The following is a 21942-nucleotide window of genomic DNA, read 5'->3' as shown; positions in this document are numbered from 1 at the left end:
AGCAATTCATCATGACATGTAGTTCTACAACGAGATGAAGTGTTAAGTTTGAACACAACAGAAGCATTTGGAGCAACATCCAGATTGTACATTTTTCAAGAAGACCGACTAATTTTGCGTATGACATTTAGCACAACAATCAATTCCATTCAGCAGGATGGCCATGTGTGTGCTGTCGGAAACCCCGCTTATCAAATACGTGCGCGCGACTGGCGGTTGGAGAGGAGGCCGCGTCAATTGCCCTCGCTGTCAATTCGCCAGTGTGCAAACCAAAATAAACAAGAACCCCACTTAGGAACACTCCACATTTGTTATACTGTGACATTTTCAGTTCTCCTAGGCTTTGTGGATCGGTAAGTGCTTCCTGTTTTTCTGGTGTTGTGGAGAGGAAAGGATTGGCCATTGCAATACTGATGCGACTAACGCTCGCTAGGCAACGCTATAGCAGTACTACTAGCTAGCAAGACAGCTACAGGCCCGTTGGATAGGAGTTGAACAATAATGGGGTAAAACGCAATCAAGTGGCATATTAGGCATACCTTTTTAAAAAAAGCTTATATCTAATAGCAAAGGACCATTATTTTAAGCGAATTGTCAATTTAATTCTCAGTTGCGGGGTGGGTCGGTCGCATTTGTATACAGTACGAACCAAAACATGACTCGAGACCAACCCGCGTCCCACTCCCATATATAACATACAGATAGACATGCGTCGTGCAGTCCAGCGAGTAATAGACGTGTCGCTCACATGCAAAAGATATTGCGAACGACTAGGAGCTAGCAACTTCCCTAACTTTTAAACTAACTGGGATGTTATTGTAATAGCATTTCATACATTAAAATGTGTTTCAGCATAGCTTGTGAAAAAGTAGCCCAACCTGGACTCAGGTAGACTAAACAAATTGAATACGTGATGCTCCAATTGTTACATTTCGTGTGATATGTTAATTTGTGGAGATCCCATAATCCATTTCGCATGTCACGAATTACGATTCGAATGATGCTTTTGTATATAGTGTATGTGGACGCCACACCCGTTGCTGACAGGTGTATTAAAATCGAGCACACAGCCATGCAATCTCCGTAGACAAACACTGGCAGAATGTCCTTACTGAAGAACTCGGTGACTTTCAAAGTGGTACGGTCATAGGATGCCTCCTTTCCAACAAGTCAGTTCGTCAAATTTCTGCCCTGGTTAACTGGAAGTGGTGTTATTGTGAAGTGGAAACTTCATGGTTTTAGGCTAGGCCCTGTATTTCCAGTGAAAGGACATTCTAGACGGTTTTGTGCTTCCAATTTTGTGGCAACAGTTTAAGTTCCTTTGCTGTTTCAGCATGACAGTGCACAAAGCGAGGTCCATACTGAAATGGTTTGTCGAGGTCGGTGTGGAAGAACTTAACTGGCCTGCATAGAGCCCTGACCTCAACCCCATCGAACACCTTTGGGGTGAATTGCAACGCTGACTGCGAGTTAGGCTTAAACGCCCAACATCAGTGCTCCATCTCACTAATGCTGTTGTTGAATGGAAGCAAGAGCCCGCAGAAACTGTTCCAACATCTAGTGGAAAGCCTTCCCAGAAGAGTGGAGGCTGTTTTAGCAGCAAAGGGGGGGACAAACTCCATATTAATACCCATGAGATGTTCGACGAGCAGGTGGTCATGTTATACATTTTTTATTTGTTGTGGCTAACATTAGCTAGGTGGGTAATGTTAAAGGGGTACTTGGGGATTTTGGCAATAATGCCCTATCTACTTTCCCAGAGTCAGATTAATTTGTGGATACAATTTTTATGTCTGCGTGCAGTTTGAAAGAAGTTGCTAACTTGATACTCCAAGACATTTAGTCATTGCGCTAACGCTAGTTAGCATTGGCTCACAAAACTACCTCTAACTTCCTGCATACTGGACACACCACCTTTATATATAAAAAAATCAATAATAGCTGTGACAGAAACAGGAAGTTCCGGTGTAATTTTATTAACTCCGACAGATAATTTGTTCGTTCGACATGGTGGGATCTTTTTTTGTCAGTAAAAATAATTATGCTGAAATCGCGTGGAAACGCCTTCATGTGCAAATATTGATATAATAACCATCATATGAAAGTGAATTTGGAGTCATGCGATGTGTGGTGTCGTCATTCCACTACGACTCTGGAAACCATGTAGTATATTAGGCTTCAGATGAAATAAGTTATGAGATTCACACGGTGGTGAAAGTGCACGGTAATGAGGTTGATGCTGCTTTCCAATAAATATTGAGGGTCTTATTCTGGTAACATGATGATCTATGCTTGACTGTCGTTTGACAAATAAAAATATTCTCCCTCTTATCCATCACAATCTCATTAAGTAGACTAGACAACCCGCACAGCCTACTCGCACTGTAACTGCTGTTGGCTAGAGCGCAGGTGCCAAGACCAGATTAGGCACATTTGCTATTTAACGCAACAGTTTTTGAGACGACTATCTGTAGAGTTAACAATGCAGTGGAAACACATTTCATTTTAGATTTGTATTTGATGCATGATTAGATGCACTACTGTTCCACTGGATGTCATAAGGTGAATGCACCAATTTGTAAGTCGCTCTGGATAAGAGCGTCTGCTAAATGACTTAAATGTAAATGTAATGAAAACTTAAGCTAAAAAGCATATTTTGTGTGCACTACTTCATCACGTGCTAATTTTTATCCACAACAAGTCCATTTGGTGGAAACGTACCCCTGGTGGAAAAATGTGCATATTTTTTAAATGCAGATTTTAGAATATTCACATGAAAATCTGTCATCAATTGTATGGAAACCTAGCAACTGGCACAAGAATATGTTTTCCACGATGCGGATCCTGTGTTCTGCCTTACAAACAGGCCAACGGAATTGATTCCAGGCAGCGACCCCAAAAAACGACTTCGTAAAAGAGGGAAACGTAGCGGTCTTCTGGTCAGACTCCGGACACGGGCACATCGTGCACCACTCCCTAGCATTCTTCTTGCCAATGTCCAGTCTCTTGATGACAAGGTTGATGAAATCCGAGCAAGGGTAGCATTCCAGAGGGACATCAGAGACTGTAACGTTCTCTGCTTCACGGAAACATGGCTCACTGGAGAGAGGCTATCCGGAGCGGTGCAGCCAACGGGTTTCTCCACGCATCGCGCCGACAGAAACAAACATCTTTCTGGTAAGAAGAGTGGCGGGGGCGTATGCCTCATGACTAACGAGACATGGTGTGATGAAGGAAACATACAGGAACTCAAATCCTTCTGTTCACCTGATTTAGAATTCCTCACAATCAAATGTAGACCGCATTATCTACCAAGAGAATTCTCTTCGATTATAATCACAGCCGTATATATCCCCCCAAGCAGACACATCGATGGCTCTGAACGAACTTTATTTAACTCTTTGCAAACTGGAAACCATTTATCCGGAGGCTGCATTCATTGTAGCTGGGGATTTTAACAAAGCTAATCTGAAAACAAGACTCCCTAAATTTTATCAGCATATCGATTGCGCAACCAGGGGTGGTAAAACCCTGGATCATTGTTACTCTAACTTCCGCGACGCATACAAGGCCCTGCCCCGCCCCCCTTTCGGAAAAGCTGACCACGACTCCATTTTGTTGATCCCTGCCTACAGACAGAAACTTAAACAAGAGGCTCCCACGCTGAGGTCTGTCCAACGCTGGTCAGACCAAGCTGACTCCACACTCCAAGACTGCTTCCATCACGTGGACTGGGACATGTTTCGTATTGCGTCAGATAACAATATTGACGAATACGCTGATTCGGTGTGCGAGTTCATTAGAACGTGTGTTGAAGATGTCGTTCCCATAGCAACGATAAAAACATTCCCTAACCAGAAACCGTGGATTGATGGCAGCATTCGCGTGAAACTGAAAGCGTGAACCACTGCTTTTAATCAGGGCAAGGTGTCTGGTAACATGACCGAATACAAACAGTGCAGCTATTCCCTCCGCAAGGCTATCAAACAAGCTAAGCGTCAGTACAGAGACAAAGTAGAATCTCAATTCAACGGCTCAGACACAAGAGGCATGTGGCAGGGTCTACAGTCAATCACGGACTACAAGAAGAAACCCAGCCCAGTCACGGACCAGGATGTCTTGCTCCCAGGCAGACTAAATAACTTTTTTGCCCGCTTTGAGGACAACAGTGCCACTGACACGGCCTGCAACGAAAACATGCGGTCTCTCCTTCACTGCAGCCGAGGTGAGTAAGACATTTAAACGTGTTAACCCTCGCAAGGCTGCAGGCCCAGACGGCATCCCCAGCCGCGCCCTCAGAGCATGCGCAGACCAGCTGGCCGGTGTGTTTACGGACATATTCAATCAATCCCTATACCAGTCTGCTGTTCCCACATGCTTCAAGAGGGCCACCATTGTTCCTGTTCCCAAGAAAGCTAAGGTAACTGAGCTAAACGACTACCGCCCCGTAGCACTCACTTCCGTCATCATGAAGTGCTTTGAGAGACTAGTCAAGGACCATATCACCTCCACCCTACCTGACACCCTAGACCCACTCCAATTTGCTTACCGCCCAAATAGGTCCACAGACGATGCAATCTCAACCACACTGCACACTGCCCTAACCCATCTGGACAAGAGGAATACCTATGTGAGAATGCTGTTCATCGACTACAGCTCGGCATTCAACACCATAGTACCCTCCAAGCTCGTCATCAAGCTCGAGACCCTGGGTCTCGACCCCGCCCTGTGCAACTGGGTACTGGACTTCCTGACGGGCCGCCCCAGGTGGTGAGGGTAGGCAACAACATCTCCTCCCCGCTGATCCTCAACACGGGGCCCCACAAGGGTGCGTTCTGAGCCCTCTCCTGTACTCCCTGTTCACCCACGACTGCGTGGCCACGCACGCTCCAACTCAATCATCAAGTTTGCGGACGACACAACAGTGGTAGGCTTGATTACCAACAACGACGAGACGGCCTACAGGGAGGAGGTGAGGGCCCTCGGAGTGTGGTTTCAGGAAAATAACCTCACACTCAACGTCAACAAAACTAAGGAGATGATTGTGGACTTCAGGAAACAGCAGAGGGAACACCCCCCTATCCACATCGATGGAACAGTAGTGGAGAGGGTAGCAAGTTTTAAGTTCCTCGGCATACACATCACAGACAAACTGAATTGGTCCACTCACACAGACAGCGTCGTGAAGAAGGCGCAGCAGCGCCTCTTCAACCTCAGGAGGCTGAAGAAATTCGGCTTGTCACCAAAAGCACTCACAAACTTCTACAGATGCACAATCGAGAGCATCCTGGCGGGCTGTACCACCGCCTGGTACGGCAACTGCTCCGCCCTCAACCTTAAGGCTCTCCAGAAGGTAGTGAGGTCTGCACAACGCATCACCGGGGGCAAACTACCTGCCCTCCAGGACACCTACACCACCCGATGTTACAGGAAGGCCATAAAGATCATCAAGGACATCAACCACCCAAGCCACTGCCTGTTCACCCCGCTATCATCCAGAAGGCGAGGTCAGTACAGGTGCATCAAAGCTGGGACCGAGAGACTGAAAAACAGCTTCTATCTCAAGGCCATCAGACTGTTAAACAGCCACCACTAACATTGAGTGGCTGCTGCCAACACACTGACATTGACACTGACCCAACTCCAGCCACTTTAATAATGGGAATTGATGGGAAATGATGTAAATATATCACTAGCCACTTTAAACAATGCTACCTTATATAATGTTACTTACCCTACATTATTCATCTCATATGCATACGTATATACTGTACTCTATATCATCGACTGCATCCTTATGTAATACATGTATCACTAGCCACTTTAACTATGCCACTTTGTTTACTTTGTCTACATACTCATCTCATATGTATATACTGTACTCGATACCATCTACTGTATGCTGCCCTGTACCATCACTCATTCATATATCCTTATGTACATATTCTTTATCCCCTTACACTGTGTATAAGACAGTAGTTTTGGAATTGTTAGTTAGATTACTTGTTGGTTATTACTGCATTGTCGGAACTAGAAGCACAAGCATTTCGCTACACTCGCACTAACATCTGCTAACCATGTGTATGTGACAAATAAGATTTGATTTGATTTGATTTAACTCCTGCTTTGTTTGAAGTGTAGATATCTAATATACCAAGTTCAACTTCCTATTTTTCCCATTTGAAATATGCATCCACTGAATTTCTGTTGATTTAGGTCTGATCATTCTTTCTCTGCTGGAGGTTTATTGGGCTATTGTACGACGGGAACATTAGCTAGGTCAAGTGGCAATGGCAAATAATTGTTAGTAAGGCCTACTTTAATGCAGAACAGTTGCATTTGACCCTTTATCTAACATGTTCATATCCATAATTGGCCAGACAATACTATTAGACTGTTTGTAGAGTAGCTAGTATAGTATTATGTCTTGCATATTGTTTGTGAATTCATGTGCGGCATGTATACTCCTTCATGTGGTTTCTAGTCACAGCCATGATGCAGTGATATCTCTTGATTTCCATCATTTGTCCCTTAGGAGAATGGCAGCTAAGGTGAATGGCAGTTCAGCTCTGGTTAAAGAGGACGAGGAGCCCATGGACATAACTGTAACACACACAGAGCTCTACCAGACCCTCATAGACGCAGGCCTTCCACAGAAAGTGGCGGAGAGCCTGGATAAGATATTTCAGACTGGTAAGTGCAAGGGGGGTTGTTCACAGTACTACTTGATGGCATTTCATGATATTTCAAAGACCTCATAATGTATATTTCTGCAAGCTCAAGAACACTATCAACCGAAGGATTCCACCTTGGTCAGTGGTCATATGATTTAAGTCACTTTGAGTAAAGGGGTCAGTATGTGCATAGCTGTGCAATGGTGACATGCTGAGCGACATCATGTTTCAGTGGCTCTCACAATAAATATATGACTCTTATCAAATGTGACCCTATAAGTATAATATAAATCTCTCTGTCTGTGTGTATAATAATAAAATATTAGGTGGGTTTTTACATTTGTAGCTATTTCACATATGTACAAGTGTGTGTTGTATGTGTGAATTAGGCTTTTGTTTTTTGCATATCCCACACCCTGAGACACCTGGCTGTGACCCCACTCTCCAACGGTATCAGCCATTAATAATGGAGACTAGAGCAATTAGGGTGCCTTGCTCAAGGGCACCTCGGCAGTTTTTTCACCGTCTCGGTGATTCAAACCATCGACCTATCGGTTACTGGCCCAGCGCTAGGCTACCTGCCACCCAGTGTGTGTGTGTTGTCTGTGCATTCTAGGACTGGTGGCTTACACTGACCTGGACGAGAGAGCCATTGACGCCCTCAGGGAGTTCAATGAGGAGGGAGCCTTGTCAGTGTTACTGCAGTTCAAGGAGAGTGACCTGTCACATGTGCAGGTGAGCGGTCTTGTCCACACTGTCCCTCAAAAGTAGTTACACAAAGAAGCTAAAAAAATAAAATAGTTATTTACACTTAATCTATTGGCGCTCTCTTTCTCAGAACAAAAGTGCGTTTCTCTGTGGCGTGATGAAGACATACAGACAGCGAGAAAAGCAAGGAAGTAAAGTTCAAGAATCCACAAAGGGACCTGATGAGACTAAGATAAAGGTGAACAAATGCTTTCTTATTTTTTCCGTTAAGTGCAGTACCTTTGTTTTAACATGGATGGAAATATGTCATGTAGGTCTCTGAATGAATGAATGAATGTATGTGTTGTTGATGCTGTCTAGGCTCTTCTGGAAAGAACAGGTTACACTTTGGATGTCACCACAGGACAGAGGAAGTATGGGGGGCCTCCACCTGACGAGGTGTACTCAAGGGCCCAGCCTGGAATCGGAACAGAGGCAAGAAGCACAAACTTTACTGGTTGTGAAAGACATAGCCATCTCATGTATTGGCTGTTAGGACGATGTCCTCTCAATTATCGGCTGTTGTAAAAAAAAATCTTTGTAACCTAATGGAAATGAATTTTGGTGAAAGACTGTTAAACATCTAATATGCCTTTTCACAAACAAACCTCTTAGATTTCTAGGGAGCACCATCTTATCCAAGTCAAATACAATCAAAGTTACACAGTATGTCTATAATTTGACATTTTTATCTTATCAATGCAGGTATTTGTCGGCAAGATCCCCAGGGACCTGTATGAGGATGAGCTGGTCCCTCTGTTTGAGAAAGCCGGTCCTATTTGGGATCTGCGTCTGATGATGGACCCCCTTCTCTCGGGTCAGAACAGAGGATATGCCTTCATCACCTTCTGCAATAAAGATGCTGCCCTAGAGGCCGTCAAGCTTGTAAGATTTCCGCTTTTAATCACCAGACATAAAGAGCATGACTTGGTAATAAACAGTATTTGCTTTGCTATCCTAGCACCTTGTAGATAGGTGGATCACTTTGTCTCATCATACCAGAGTTATCTGGGAAGTGTAAATGTGACTTACCTGTGTGGGGCTACATTTTGAGAACACGTTTTGTTTATCTTTTTGTTTTAGTGTGATAATTATGAAATCCGGTCAGGTAAATACCTGGGTGTCTGCATCTCTGTCGCAAACAATCGTCTGTTTGTTGGGTCAATTCCAAAGAACAAGACAAGAGAAAGCATATTGGAAGATTTCAGCAAAGTCACAGGTTAGAGAAAGATTAGTATCATTTTTCTATTTTTTTTGTTCCCCTTAATAAATCTAAATAATGATTTATATTTGGAATATCGGCTGACAAGTCAAAGGAAATTGCCTTCAGCAAGTAATCACACCCCTTTACTTTTTCCACATTTTGTAGTCTTACAGCTGAATTTAAAATGGATTAATTTGAGATTTTAGTCACTGGCCTACACACATTACCCCATAATGTCAACATTTTTCCACATTAATTAAAAAAGAAAAGCTGAAATGGCTTGAGTCAATAAGTATTGAACCCCAGTTTTACAGCAATCCTAAATAAGTTCAGGAGAAAAATCTGTCACATAAGTTGCATGGACTCACTCAATGTGCAATAATAGTGTGTAACATGATTTTTGAATGACTTCCTCATCTCTGTACCCCACACACAATTATCTGTAAAGTCCCTCAGTCAATCAGTGAATTTCATGCAAAGATTCAACCACAAAGACCAGGGAGGTTTTCCAATGCCTCGCCAAGAAGGGATCCTTTTGGTAGATGGGTAAAAATAAAAAAGCAGACATTGAATATCCCTTTGAGCATGGTAAAGGTATTCATTACACTTTGGATGGTGTATCAATACACCCAGTCACTACAAAGATACAGGCGTCCTCCCTAACTCAGATGCTGGAGAGGAAGGAAACAGCTCAGGGATTTCACCATGAGGCCAATGGTGACTTTAAAACAGTTGCAGAGTTTAATGGCTGTGATAGACAACTGATGGTTCAACAACATTGTAGTTACTCCACAATCCTAACCTAATTGGCAGAGTGAAAAGGAAGCCTGTACAGAATACAAATATTCCAAAACATGCATCCTGTTTGCAACAAGGCACTAAAGTAATACTGAAAAAAGTGGTGTGTTTGCAGCAAATGCAACACATTACTGAGTACCACTCTCCACATTTTCAAGCATAGTGGTGGCTGCATCATGTAATGGGTATACTTGTAATCGGTTTCAGGATAAAAACAAAACAGAATGGAACTAAGCACAGGCAAAATCCTAGAAGAAAACCTGGTTCAATCTACTTTCCACCAGACACTGGGAGATTAATTCACCTTTCAGCAAGACAATAACCTAAAACATCAAATCTATACTGGACTTGCTTGCCAAGACAGTGAAGGTTCCTGAGTGGCCGAGTTACAAGCAACTTGACAGAGCTTAAAGAATTTTGAAAATAATAATGTGCAAATATTGCACAATCCAGGTGTGCAAAGCTCTTAGAGACTTGCAAAACTCACAGCTGTAATCGCTGCCAAAGGTGCTTCTATAAAGTATTGACTAAGGGGTGTGAATACTTATGTAAATTAGATATTTCTGTATTTAATTTTAAATACATTTTCGTTATGGGGTATTGTGTGTAGATGGATGAGTAAAAATATATATAATCCATTTTGAATTCAGGCTGTAACACAACAAAATGTGGAGTAAGTCAAGTGGTAGGAATACTTTACTGTAGATGGAGATTTTCAACAAGTTATTAAGCTATCTGAGAAGATCAGTGATTCGGTATTCATGCTTTAATACCTGCATACTCCACCTAGACATAAAGACCTGCCATTCTTTCTCTGTCTTTTATATTGTAATAATGCACAATTATAATTAGGTGGGTGCGTACCCTTGATCAATTAGGGCTAAGTGCCTTGCTCAAGTGCACATCGGCATATGCTTTATTTAGCTTGGGGATTCGAACCAGCAACCTTTTGGTTATTGTCTCAACGCTTTTAATTAACTGCTAGGCTACCTGCCGCCGTACTGTACCGTTTGGTACAGCCCTGTGTGTTCTGATATTCACCCTAAAGGATTTCATTAATCATGAAACTTACCGGAGACACACTTGACAACCACCCAGTGACGACATATCCTAGTCAATCATATTATACCATCAGTGTAATGGAAGCTTGTCTAGGAATTTTTTGACCATGCACTTCTGTTTGCTTCCACCAGAGAGCCTCATGGAGGTGATACTCTACCACCAGCCAGATGACAAAAAGAAAAATCGTGGCTTCTGTTTCTTGGAATACGAGGACCACAAGTCTGCAGCCCAGGCCCGTCGGCGCCTCATGAGCGGCAAGGTGAAGGTGTGGGGGAACCCTGTTACTGTTGAGTGGGCAGACCCAGTAGACGAACCGGATCCAGAGATTATGGCAAAGGTGAGATCTTAAAGACCTGCACCTCTGGGGTCTAGTGTCTGAACACAGCAAAGCAATGATAAATCACAGATACTAGGGTGTAGAGAAAATATGCAGATATCTTTCATTTAGAAATAAAATGGTCATCCTTGGTCAGAGAACCACTTCTAAAGGCTCTCTTTTGGTCTTGCACCAGGTAAAAGTGCTGTTTGTGAGGAACCTGGCCACACCAGTCACAGAGGAACTCCTGGAGAAAACCTTCTCCCAGTTTGGGAAGTTGGAACGGGTCAAGAAGCTGAAAGATTATGCCTTTGTGCACTTTGAGGACAGAGGTGCTGCCGTGAAGGTGAGTACAGGCGTCTTCTACGCCTCCTTTGAGTATGCATGCTGTGTGTTTGCCTTGTGCTTATGGAGAATCTCTGTGAAATTCATTTGGGGAAACCCACCCCCGTTTAGGCAATGCAAGAAATGAACAGCAAAGAATTGGAAGGCGAGGAGATAGAGATTGTTCTGGCAAAGCCTCCGGACAAGAAGAGGAAAGAGCGGCAGGCCCAGAGACAGCCATCCAGGACCACAGGGTGAGTAGTGTTCGACCACACCTAGCGACACCCAGTCTGCCTGGAGTGGCTGGTGTGACCGTCTTATGACCTGTTTTTGTGTTTTGCAGTGCCTTCAGAAAGTATTCACACTTATTCCACATTTTGTTGTGTTATAGCCTGAATTCAATTTTCTCACCCATCTACACACAATACCCCATAACGGCAGAGGGAAAGCATGTTTTTATTGAAAATGAAATACAGAAATACCCCTGAGTCAATACTTTGTAAAAGCACCTTTGGCAGAGATTACAGCTGTGAGTCTTTCTGGGTAAGTCCCTAAAGCCCTGTTCACACTGCAGGCCTTAATGCTCAAATCAGTTTTGTTTTTCAAATTCTTTTTGGATTACTGACTGTCCCGAACAGCAAATGACCAAATCGGATTTGTGTGTGTTTAGACATCAGTCACTGTGTGTGCAGTGGTGTAGGCTTTTTGGTGGTGGTGCTTGTGCTTCCTATCACTCAGAAGTTATGTAGCAAGCAAAGTTGACAACAATGCCTACCATTAATATTTCCCAGTTGCTTTGCATGTTCAAAATCATAGGTTAAGAACACTTAAAGCCTCAAAGGATAACATCATCCAACTTGATCCAAGCAAGTCCTTTTTGGCTAGCCACAGCATTCAACTAGATAGCTAGGTAGCTATTTAGCTCTCTAGCGCATGCACTAATTTGTTTGTAAACAATTAACAAGCTAGTTAGCTACCTCATGTTCATATCAAACTATCAACAGAGTAGCTAGCAAGCAAAAATATATGCCGAATAACAGTCTAAAAGCCACTTGGGGGCAAATAAATCAGATTTGACCATTCAAACACAAGTCACATGGCCAGGAATCAGATTTGTATCCGACTTCAAACCATTTATGAAACTGTTCTTCAGCCACTATGGAACATTCACTGTCAGTGTAGATTTGGCCTTGTGTTTTAGATTATTGTCCTGCTGAAAGGTGAATTAATCTCCCAGTGTCTGGTGGAAAGCAGACTGAACCAAGTTTTCCTCTAGGATTTTGCCTGTGCTTAGCTTCATTCAATTTCTTTTTTTATCCTGGAAAAACTCACCCGTCCTTAACGATTACAAGCACACCCATGACATAATGCATCCACCACAATGCTTGAAAGTATGGAGATTGGTACACAGTAATGTATTGAATGCACCAATTTGTAAGTCGCTCTGGATAAGAGCGTCTGCTAAATGACTTAAATGTAAATGTATGAAGTTTGACCCAATCATAATGCTTTGCGTTGAGGACAAAAAGTGAATCGACCCATTTATTTCAGTATTACTTTAGTGCCTTGTTGCAAACAGGATGCATGTTTTGGAATATTTATATTCTGTACAAGCTTCCTTCTTTCCGTTCTGTCAATTAGGTTAGTATTGTGGAGTAACTACCATGTTGTTGGTCCATCCTCAGTTTTCTCTTATCACAGCCATTTAACTCTGCAACTGTTGCAAAGTCACCACTGGCCTCATGGTGAAATCCCTGAGCGGTTTCTTTACTCTTAAGCATCTGAGTTAGGGAGGACACCTGTATCTTTGTGGTGACTTGGTGTATTGATACACCATCCAAATTGTAATGAATAACTTCACCATGCTCAAAGGGATATTCAATGTCTGCTTTTGAATTTTTACCCATCTACCAAAAGGATCCCTTCTTTGCGAGGCATTGGAAAACCTCCCTGGGCTTTGTGGTTGAATCGTTGTATGAAATTCACTGATTGACTGATGGACCTTACAGATAATTGTATGTGTGGGGTACAGAGATGAGGTAGTTATTCAAAAATCATGTTAAACACTATTATTGCACACAGTGTCCATTCCATGCAACTTATTATGTGACTTGTGAAGCAACATTTTACTCCTTAACTTATTTAGGCTTACAATAAAAAAGGGATTGAATACTTATTGACTCAAGACATTTAATTATTTATTCATTTTTAATAATTCCACTTTGACATTATGGGGTATTGTGTGTAGATCAGTGACGACAAATCTCAAATTAATCTATTTTAAATTCATGCTGTAACAACAAAATGTGGACAAAGTCAAGGGGTATGAACATTTTCTGAAGTATTCACACTTGAGTGTACGAAACATTAGGAACACCACCTCTTTCCATTACATAGACTGACCAGGTAACTCCATGTGAAAGCTATGATCCCTAATTGATGTCATTTGTTAAATCAACAGTATAGATGAATGGGAGGAGATAAGTTAAAGAAGGATTTTTAAGCCTTGAGACAATTGAAACATGGATTGTGTATGTGGGCCATTTCAGAGGGTGAATGGGCAAGGCAAAATATTTAAGAGCCTTTGAATGGGGTATGGTAGTAGGTGCGATGCGCACCGGTTTGAGTATGTCAAGAACTGCAACGCTGCTAGGGTTTTCACGCGCAACAGTTTCCCGTGTGTATCAAGAATGTCATAAGGTGAATGCACCAATTTGTAAGTCGCTCTGGATAAGAGCGTCTGCTAAATGACTTAAATGTAAATGTAAGAATGGTCGACCACCCAAGCCAACATGACACAACTGTGGGAAGCATTGGAGTCAACATGGGCCAGCATCCCTGTGAAATGCTTTCAACACCTTGCAGAGTCCATGCCCTGACAAATTGAGGCTGTTCTGTGGGAAAACGGGGGTGCAACTCTATATTCCTGTCTGCACAAAAAAACCTGTCATGTTGCCTCTCTTGCTTGGTTGTCACAGGTATGATGATTACTACTACTATCCTGCTCCACGCATGCCACCTCAAATGCGTGGCAGGGGGAGAGGCGGGAGAGGTGGATATTCATACCCACCGGACTACTACGGTTATGAGGATTACTACGATGATTACTACAGCGGTGGTTACGACTACCATGACTACAGAGGTGGCTACGACGACCCTTACTACGGTGGTTACGATGACGTCTACGTGCCGAGAGGAAGGGGCAGGGTGAATCGAGGTGCCCCCCTCCCTGCCAGAGGCCGAGGACCACCACACCCTCGTGGCAGAGGTGGCTACGTCCAAAGGGGGGCTCCTATGGGCGTACCGAGGGGGAGCCGTGGGGGCCGGGGAGGCCCGCCCCAGCTGCAGAGGGGCCGCGGCATCAGAGGGGCCAGGGGGAACCGCAGGGGCAACGTGGGCGGGAAGAGGAAGGCTGACGGTTACAACCAACCAGACTCCAAGCGCCGGCAGACCAACAACCAGAACTGGGGCTCCCAACCCATTGCCCAGCAACCCCTGCAACAAGGTGGCGACTATTCTGGTAACTATGGTTACAATAATGACAACCAGGAGTTTTACCAAGATTCTTATTGGCAACAATGGAAGTAGATAAAAAAATGAACTTTTGATTGCCTGTATGTTAGAGCTGGGCGATATGGACAAAAATCCATATCACGATAAATTGACCGAATTATCACGATAACTAAATTGAACGATATGTTTAACTTTAAAGGTCCAATGCAGACGTTTTTATCTCAATATCAAATCATTTCTGGGTAACAATTAAGTACTATACTGTGATTGTTTCTTTTTGACCATTTTAATTGAAAACAAAAATAGCTTCTTCAAAGCAATTTTCAAGCAAGGATTTTGCTAGGACTGTATGGGAGTGGCTGTTATTGGCAGAGAGATTTAAAACTTTTTATTGGTCTATTAACCAATTTACAGGCAGGCCAAAACATTTTACTTTTCAAACAGCTCTTACACTAAAATGGCATTATCATAATTTATAATCCCATTTTTAGACTGCACTGGGCCTTTAATGTGCACCACATGTTTCGATATTACCCTTAAAACTGCTACTACTACTTTGAATGATATACCTATCAATTTTCCCATTAACAGTAACCCATATTAGCAAACGTATATCATAATCAACTATAGCAGCAAAATGTCCACGATAAGTGGACGGTGTCGATAATTTTCCGTTTATCGTCCCAGCTCTACTGTGTGTATATATCAACCTTCACATTCTAAGGAAATAGTAACAAAAAATACATGTTTAAATTGGCTTAACATTACCCTTTTTGAAATATAGATTGGTTTCACTACAGTAACCAATATGGAGCAACCAATTGTACATATCAAATAATTTGCTTAATTTGTTCTAATCCTTTTTTGCTTTTCTTGTGGCTACTTGGGACATTTTGGGCTTAAAAAGCAAGCCTATTATTTTTTTAAAGTAAATTATAATTTATATATTTTTTAAGTTGGCATTTATAGGAAAAAGTGGACAATCATTTAAAAAAATAACAATTATTTGAGAAAGCATTTGCAATCATGAGAACTATTCAGTGACTGGCGACCAACCCCTTCCCAGAATCCCCTCCTTATTGGACATTTTCCTCCCCTACCTCTGATAGGTAGACATAGGACATTGCTTGTACAAGGCTTTAAAGTGAGAGCTGTTGCAGAGGTGGGTAAAAAAAAGGAAAATTAGACTTTTTCATGTACCGTAACAGTTGCGTTAAAGTTGTATGTTTAGCATTTGTAGAAGTAGACAAACTATGTTTTTCTAAATGTGTTACTACAACTTCAACTATTTTCTCTCAAATTTCCCCTTTTAGATAATGGGTCTGGCAAAAACTTAATCGCCAAGACAATTTGTTCTTTGTTGTGTTTGTATTTATAAAAATGTTATTGTTACCTTTCAATAAAACTCAACCATACTACAATGAATTATCAGCTATTTCAAATTCAGTCGTGGAATATTTTGATCAGACCAATTTTTTATCTCCATGTTTGGCCTCGAATGTGAGATTGAATTTTTTTAATGAAAGACACAGTACAACTACATGTATTGAGATCAAGTAGTTATTTCACTGATGTTGTGCTATTCTGTTTTGGGCATCTTTACACCAAAAAGTGTAAGTTGAGTGACCAACGCATTTACACCAAACACCTGGCAGTTCACGCTAATGTGCTCTTTCCTGGTCCATCTATTACCTGGCAATATAAATAGTACAGCATCTTTTTCTTACATTTTTTTTATCGTTTTGATTTCTTATTTAGCTACTCTCCCATTTTATTACAACTTAAGTTTTATTTTGTGTTTTGTTTAAGTTTCTCCTTTTATTCCGAATTACCCCAGGTGAAGACGCGAGAACGGCAGCGGTTGAGTGAGTGTGGAACACATCTATTCTCTGCTGTGTTCTTCCCCAAAGAAGGGTGAGCCTGGTTTACCTCTTCACTGCTAAACTGGCGCTACCCCTCTGCTGAGGGGCCTCAGCCCACATCACTTGTTTTGCTCAGTAAAATAATACACCACTTTGATTACATCAGCTAGTGTCTGATTTTAATTTATGTTAAAAATTACAATTCGTTTTCTAGTAAACACCTCCAGTAAAAACAAATTCTGGTAACATGAATGGGAATTTCAGCTCAATACTAAGAGGTACACGTGTGAACAAAGATAATGCCGTGGTGTGTTTACTGAGTAAAACATGGAGAATAGCGCTTTCTTCTTATAAGGACTTCAGTCACAAAGCTTCCCAAAACTAGCACTGCCTTAAACAGATATTAGACTACCTTGCCAGAGACCAAAGATGGGTACAGATGATGCATATTATACTAGGTGTCACCTGTTGTTTAAAGTCAAAAGTTCACTGCCATCCTGAATAAGAATTATAAGAGGGCAGACGAAAAAGACTAGCCTGCACTCAGGACAATCCTGTTTTATAGACCTATCATGGCTACATGTCCCAAATGCTCATGTCTAAATTTGGAAAACCAGTGATCCTCTGAAGATTGTGATAAATGTTTTTCTGCTCACCATTTTGAATCTCGAGGACTAATGCAATTGGAATATTATGTCTGCTGAACTTCTCATGGAAGGACCACACGATTGGCTAATCTGTTTGTACAGACTGATTGGATCCTGTTGCCTCATAATGGATCTTTGGAAGTACAGATGGACTTCATGATCTCTGATCATTGTTTCTACTCTGGCACCCTATCTAGGGTGTATTCAGATATACATCAATTTCAAATTTGCCAAACCTAATTTGTTTAAGGGCACAGAAATTCTATGCCTTGGAGTTGAACCAACAACCCCTTCAGTCAGTTGGTGCTTTGGCACTGTTCACTGCTAAACTGGCGATCAGATCAGAGGGTATAAACCCTCAGACATTACTTTGCTGATCAGATATGTCTTCTGACAGACTATTAGATGGACAGAATATAGCCGTTAGCTTGCTACTATTGTATTATAGGCTAAATACATTTTGTTTACAATAGGACTGCTTGTCAAGTGTTTATTATTTTACTGGAGGTTAGTGATATTTGATGTGTTAGTATTTTCGATACAATGGCATCTGGTGTGAGTTTTTTCTCTTAGTACAGTTGATGGTCGACTTTTACCAGAGAGACATATGATAATACAATATTTTGTTTCCATTATTAATATTGCTTTGTACGAAAAGGAAATGTTTTATACAGTGCGGTCCTAAATACTGACACCCTTGATAAAGATGAGCAAAAATTACTGTATAAAATAATTCAAATACTACAATGAATGCAAATAAATTGGGAAATTATATATATTTTTTTATACAGAATCCTTCTAGATCCTTGGTGTCCTTCGTCATGGAAATAATATATTTTCCCACATTGTTTGAGTATAGTATTATACATTTTATATAGTATTTTTTGCTCATCTTTATCAAGACGCTTGAAATCATTTGAAAAACGTTGGTTAACAACATGTACAGAAAGTGTTTTATACTCAGTTTGCAATGAGATTTTGCAATTAGAACCAAATCACCACTGAACCAGAAGTTAAATACAATTGATTATTACCATGCTACAAATGATTCAACAACCAAACAGTGCCAAAGCACCACACCCAACTTTACAAATTCACGACCAAAACTGTTTTGAATCTCTAGCCTGTGGTTTAAAAAGAACAGGAAAGGAATCAACAAAATAATCTGATTAATTTCAGATGACTTCCAGAAAGAGTGATGCAAGTACTTCCGTATCATATTTTAACTCCTTGTTTTTGTCACCTGGCTTATCTATCAGGGTGCGTGTCAGAGGTGGCCCCGACCCAGTCTTGTCACGATGTGGACTTGCTAGGTGGGGCTCGCAGTCAGAGGCAGCTGTGAGGACTATGGGGGTAAGTTTAGGACGTTTTCTTCCTAAACCGTTCTCTTTCACTGTTTTTCTTACACTTCCCATTATTCAGGTTTCACCAAATCCCTGTGGGGATTAAGATCCTGAAAGCAGAAGTCAGTTTCTGGGTGAGGTAAGAGAGAAAAGTATCCCTTAACCCTTTACACGTATACGGGTTGAAAATGGCAGTTTTGGGCACTGATAAGGGCTTAAATTGGAACGCAGTGGCTGTACAGTAATATGCTATAAATGACGTCAGAGCACAGGCTCTGCACTTCACAGCGCTGTGTTGGTTTTGACTGACAGCCTTTCTGAGCTTGAGCACCGCATGCGACAAGACGTTGCCCCCATCTCTCCCGCTAATTGGGCAACTTTTGTAATTGTTTTGTTGTCTGAGAGAGGGAAAGGCTGCAACTTAAGAGGACTCCACAATGTATTTTGAAAGATGAGACATTGAGGATTATAATAAATACTGCTTTGATGTCATACAAGCAAGCCAAATACCTGTAAGTCCAAATGTGCACTTCCATATAAAACTCATGTCATATACAGTGTCAAAATGTATGATGACTGTTTGTACAGTTACAAGATGACATAGTGTCATACCCTGGGTTGTTCTGAACAGACGGAGCCTATGTTTGTCTATTGTGAAGAAAATCTCGCCTGAATGCACCTCATGACTCCTTTCTATGTGCACCAAAATTACAATTTGTTTCTCTGAATTGCTTTGTGAAAGCCTAACACTGTAAGATCATATTTTATAACTTAGCTAGTCATGTTGGCAATAAAACAAGCATTTAACAAGACCACCTGACCCGGATTGCAATTTATAATGGGCTGTTTTTGGGTTGCGTAAACAACAACAGTAATTGTGTGATTGCTGGGTTGTCTTCCAAACAAAACAACTACAAGTGTGCTTGGCCTAGTTCCTCAACAGCACAGCTAGGAGAGCTAAAAAAAAACCCTGAACATCAGTTAGTCCTCTCATTTAAACCCTTATGTTGCACCTAACCCACATTTTCCAGGAATATTCTTATGTTAGTAATGGATCCAGACTATTTAAGATTTCGTTATCAACAAATGCAGCAAAAAGTACAGCAAATGTCAAATGCACGTTATAAGACCCAAGTTGAGGACAAAACAGTTCACCTGACACAAGACTGAATCCAAACATTACACTGTTTAATTTACAGTGCATTCGGAAAGTATTCAGACCCCTTGACTTTTTCCACATTTTGTTACGTTTACAGCCTTATTCTGAAATGTATTAAATAGTTTTTTCCCCTCATCAATTTACACACAATACCTCATAATGACAAAGCAAAAACAGGTTTTTAGAATTGTTTGCAAAATTTCTTTTTTTTTACTGAAATCACATTTACATAAGTATTCAGACCCTTTACTCAGTACTTTGTTGAAGCATCTTTGGCAGTGATTACAGCCGTGAGTCTTCTTGGGTATGACGCTACAAGCTTGGCACACATGTATTTGGGGAAGTTTCTTCGATTCCTCTCTGCAGATTCTCTCAAGCTCTATCAGGTTGGATGGGGAAAAATTATGTATTCACCTTATTTGTTGGATATGTAAAAATTATTTACTTAACAAACAGTATGATATTTCCATCCTACTAATTCTGTGTTTTATGGTCCCCACTCTAGCACCCTGCAGATAGTCTGGGTGTTGAGGACATGGGTTTTTACTAGAGATAGCTTTAAACTGACATATGATTGATGTTGGTGATAAAAACCTAAAAGTTGGCATTCTATAGACAAGATGTGGTGTGTGTGATCCGAGAGAGTGATAGCCTAGAAGAGTTTATAACATTGCCTCATTGACTCATCTTCCTGGCATCTGGGAAACTAAGCCAGGTTGGGGGTAAAACACCATCCTGTGTAGATAACCAAGGTGGCTTATGGGAGATGGAAGCATTTGTAGGTCCTATATAATATCAGTTTTGTTCTCAGCCTAACAGTCAGAACAAGTGTTGGGGTGACTGTTTCATTATTGCAATAATTAATCAATATTAATAAAGATGATTGTTTGAAGAAATGATCAAGTCTCTCTCAGTACTGAATTTCCATTACACGCTGCATAGCTATTTTCAGGTCTCTCCAGAAATGTTAATGTCCGGGCTCTGGCTGGGCCACTCAAGGACATTCAGAGACTTGTCCTGTTGGAAGGTGAACCTTTGCACCAGTCTTGTGGTCCTGAGCGCTCTGGAGCAGGTTTTCATCAAGGATCTTGCTGTACTTTGCTCCGTTCATCTTTCCCTTGATCCTGACTAGTCTCCCAGTCCCTGCCTCTGAAAAACATCCCCACAGCATGATGCTGCCACCACCATGCTTCACCGTAGGGATTTGTGCCAGGTTTCCTCCAGGCGTGATGCTTGGCATCCAGGCCAAAGAGTTCAATCTTGGTTTCATCAGATCAGAGAATCTTGTTTCTAATGGTCTGAGAGTCCTTTATGTGCAACAACTCCAAGTGGGCTGTCATGTGCCTTTTTACTGAGGAGTGCTGCATTGTCATTGAGTTTGGACGGGCGGCATCTCAAGGATGATCAATAGAAAAAGGATGCACCTGAGCTAAATTTCGAGTCTCAGCAAAGGTCTGAATACCTACTTATTTTAAAAAATATATATTTGCTAAAATTGATAAAAACCTGTTTTTGCTTTGTCATTATGGGGTATTGTGTGTATATTGATGAGAAAAAACATTAATTTAATCAATTTTAGAATAAGCCTGTAATGTAACAAAATGTGGAAAAAGGGAAGGGGTCTGAATACTTTCCGAATGCACTGTAAATTACATTTACATTTACATTTAAGTCATTTAGCAGACGCTCTTATCCAGAGCGACCAAATTAAACAGTGTAATGTTTGGATTCAGTCTTGTGTCAGGTGAACTGTTTTGTCCTCAACTTGGGTCTTATAATTTTCCCATAATCTCCAAAATGTTCCCTTTCAATTGCTACAATGCGTATGCATATGCTTTTCATATTTATTCTGTAAGAAACAGTTACATTTAGCCCTGTCCATATTGGCCAATTTCCACAAGTGTAAAGGGTAGATAAGTTCACTTTGGAGTTGGGAGAATGTTTGAGCTACTTGTAGAAAGAATACAGTTACCCTGATTCTGAATACCCCCCCCCCCCCCCCCCCCCCAAAAAAAAAATGTCCCTTATGTTCTTTATCAAAAGCCTTAGTTTACAGAGACCTACACCAAACACCCAACATTCACTGCTTTTATCAAATGTAATGTATCATAAAGATTGGCAATTGGCAAGCAATGCATTTTAGAAGGGAAAATAAGAGCTCTGTGTAAAAACAAAAAGACCCCATTGTACTCTAAATGTGTTGGGTTTGAGCTTACTCCAACACCCACTGCACATCAGCTACCAATGTTGGGAGTTATTACTTTTTTTCTCCTCTTTGGGATTAAATGTATCA

At 41.4% G+C, this 21942-nt stretch overlaps 1 protein-coding gene across 2 annotated transcripts; it reads left to right on the top strand.

Annotated features, from left to right (window-relative positions):
• The first annotated feature begins 29 nt into the window (after positions 1-29).
• Positions 30-19302, top strand: LOC115138297 (heterogeneous nuclear ribonucleoprotein R-like). Of its 2 annotated transcripts, XM_029675003.2 has the most exons (13): positions 30-353; positions 6536-6693; positions 7291-7409; positions 7513-7620; positions 7743-7856; positions 8127-8306; positions 8505-8640; positions 10617-10822; positions 10998-11147; positions 11258-11379; positions 14104-14645; positions 16476-16552; positions 18407-19302. In XM_029675003.2, the coding sequence occupies exons 1-12, from the start codon at positions 121-123 to the stop codon at positions 16505-16507; spliced, it is 2100 nt and encodes a 699-aa protein (XP_029530863.2). In that variant the 5' UTR covers positions 30-120; the 3' UTR covers positions 16508-16552; positions 18407-19302. The 2 variants fall into 2 exon arrangements, with proteins under 2 accessions (XP_029530863.2, XP_029530862.2); XM_029675002.2 differs by lacking the exons at positions 16476-16552; positions 18407-19302 and having other exon boundaries at positions 14104-16458.
• The last annotated feature ends 2640 nt before the right edge of the window (positions 19303-21942 follow it).

This window comes from Oncorhynchus nerka, linkage group LG12 (genome assembly GCF_034236695.1).
Source record: "Oncorhynchus nerka isolate Pitt River linkage group LG12, Oner_Uvic_2.0, whole genome shotgun sequence".
In the NCBI taxonomy this organism is placed as follows: domain Eukaryota; kingdom Metazoa; phylum Chordata; class Actinopteri; order Salmoniformes; family Salmonidae; genus Oncorhynchus; species Oncorhynchus nerka.
This window is presented reverse-complemented; position numbering and strand designations above follow the sequence as displayed.

What these genes read in the sequence shown, in the direction of transcription:
- LOC115138297 (XM_029675002.2), top strand. Translation starts at nt 121, where the DNA reads ATGACATTTAGCACAACAATCAATTCCATTCAGCAGGATGGCCATGTG. An exon ending in GTGACCTGTCACATGTGCAG is followed by an intron (nt 7,410 to 7,512) that starts GTGAGCGGTCTT and finishes TCTCTTTCTCAG; the next exon opens with AACAAAAGTGCGTTTCTCTG. An exon ending in AGATTTCAGCAAAGTCACAG is followed by an intron (nt 8,641 to 10,616) that starts GTTAGAGAAAGA and finishes TGCTTCCACCAG; the next exon opens with AGAGCCTCATGGAGGTGATA.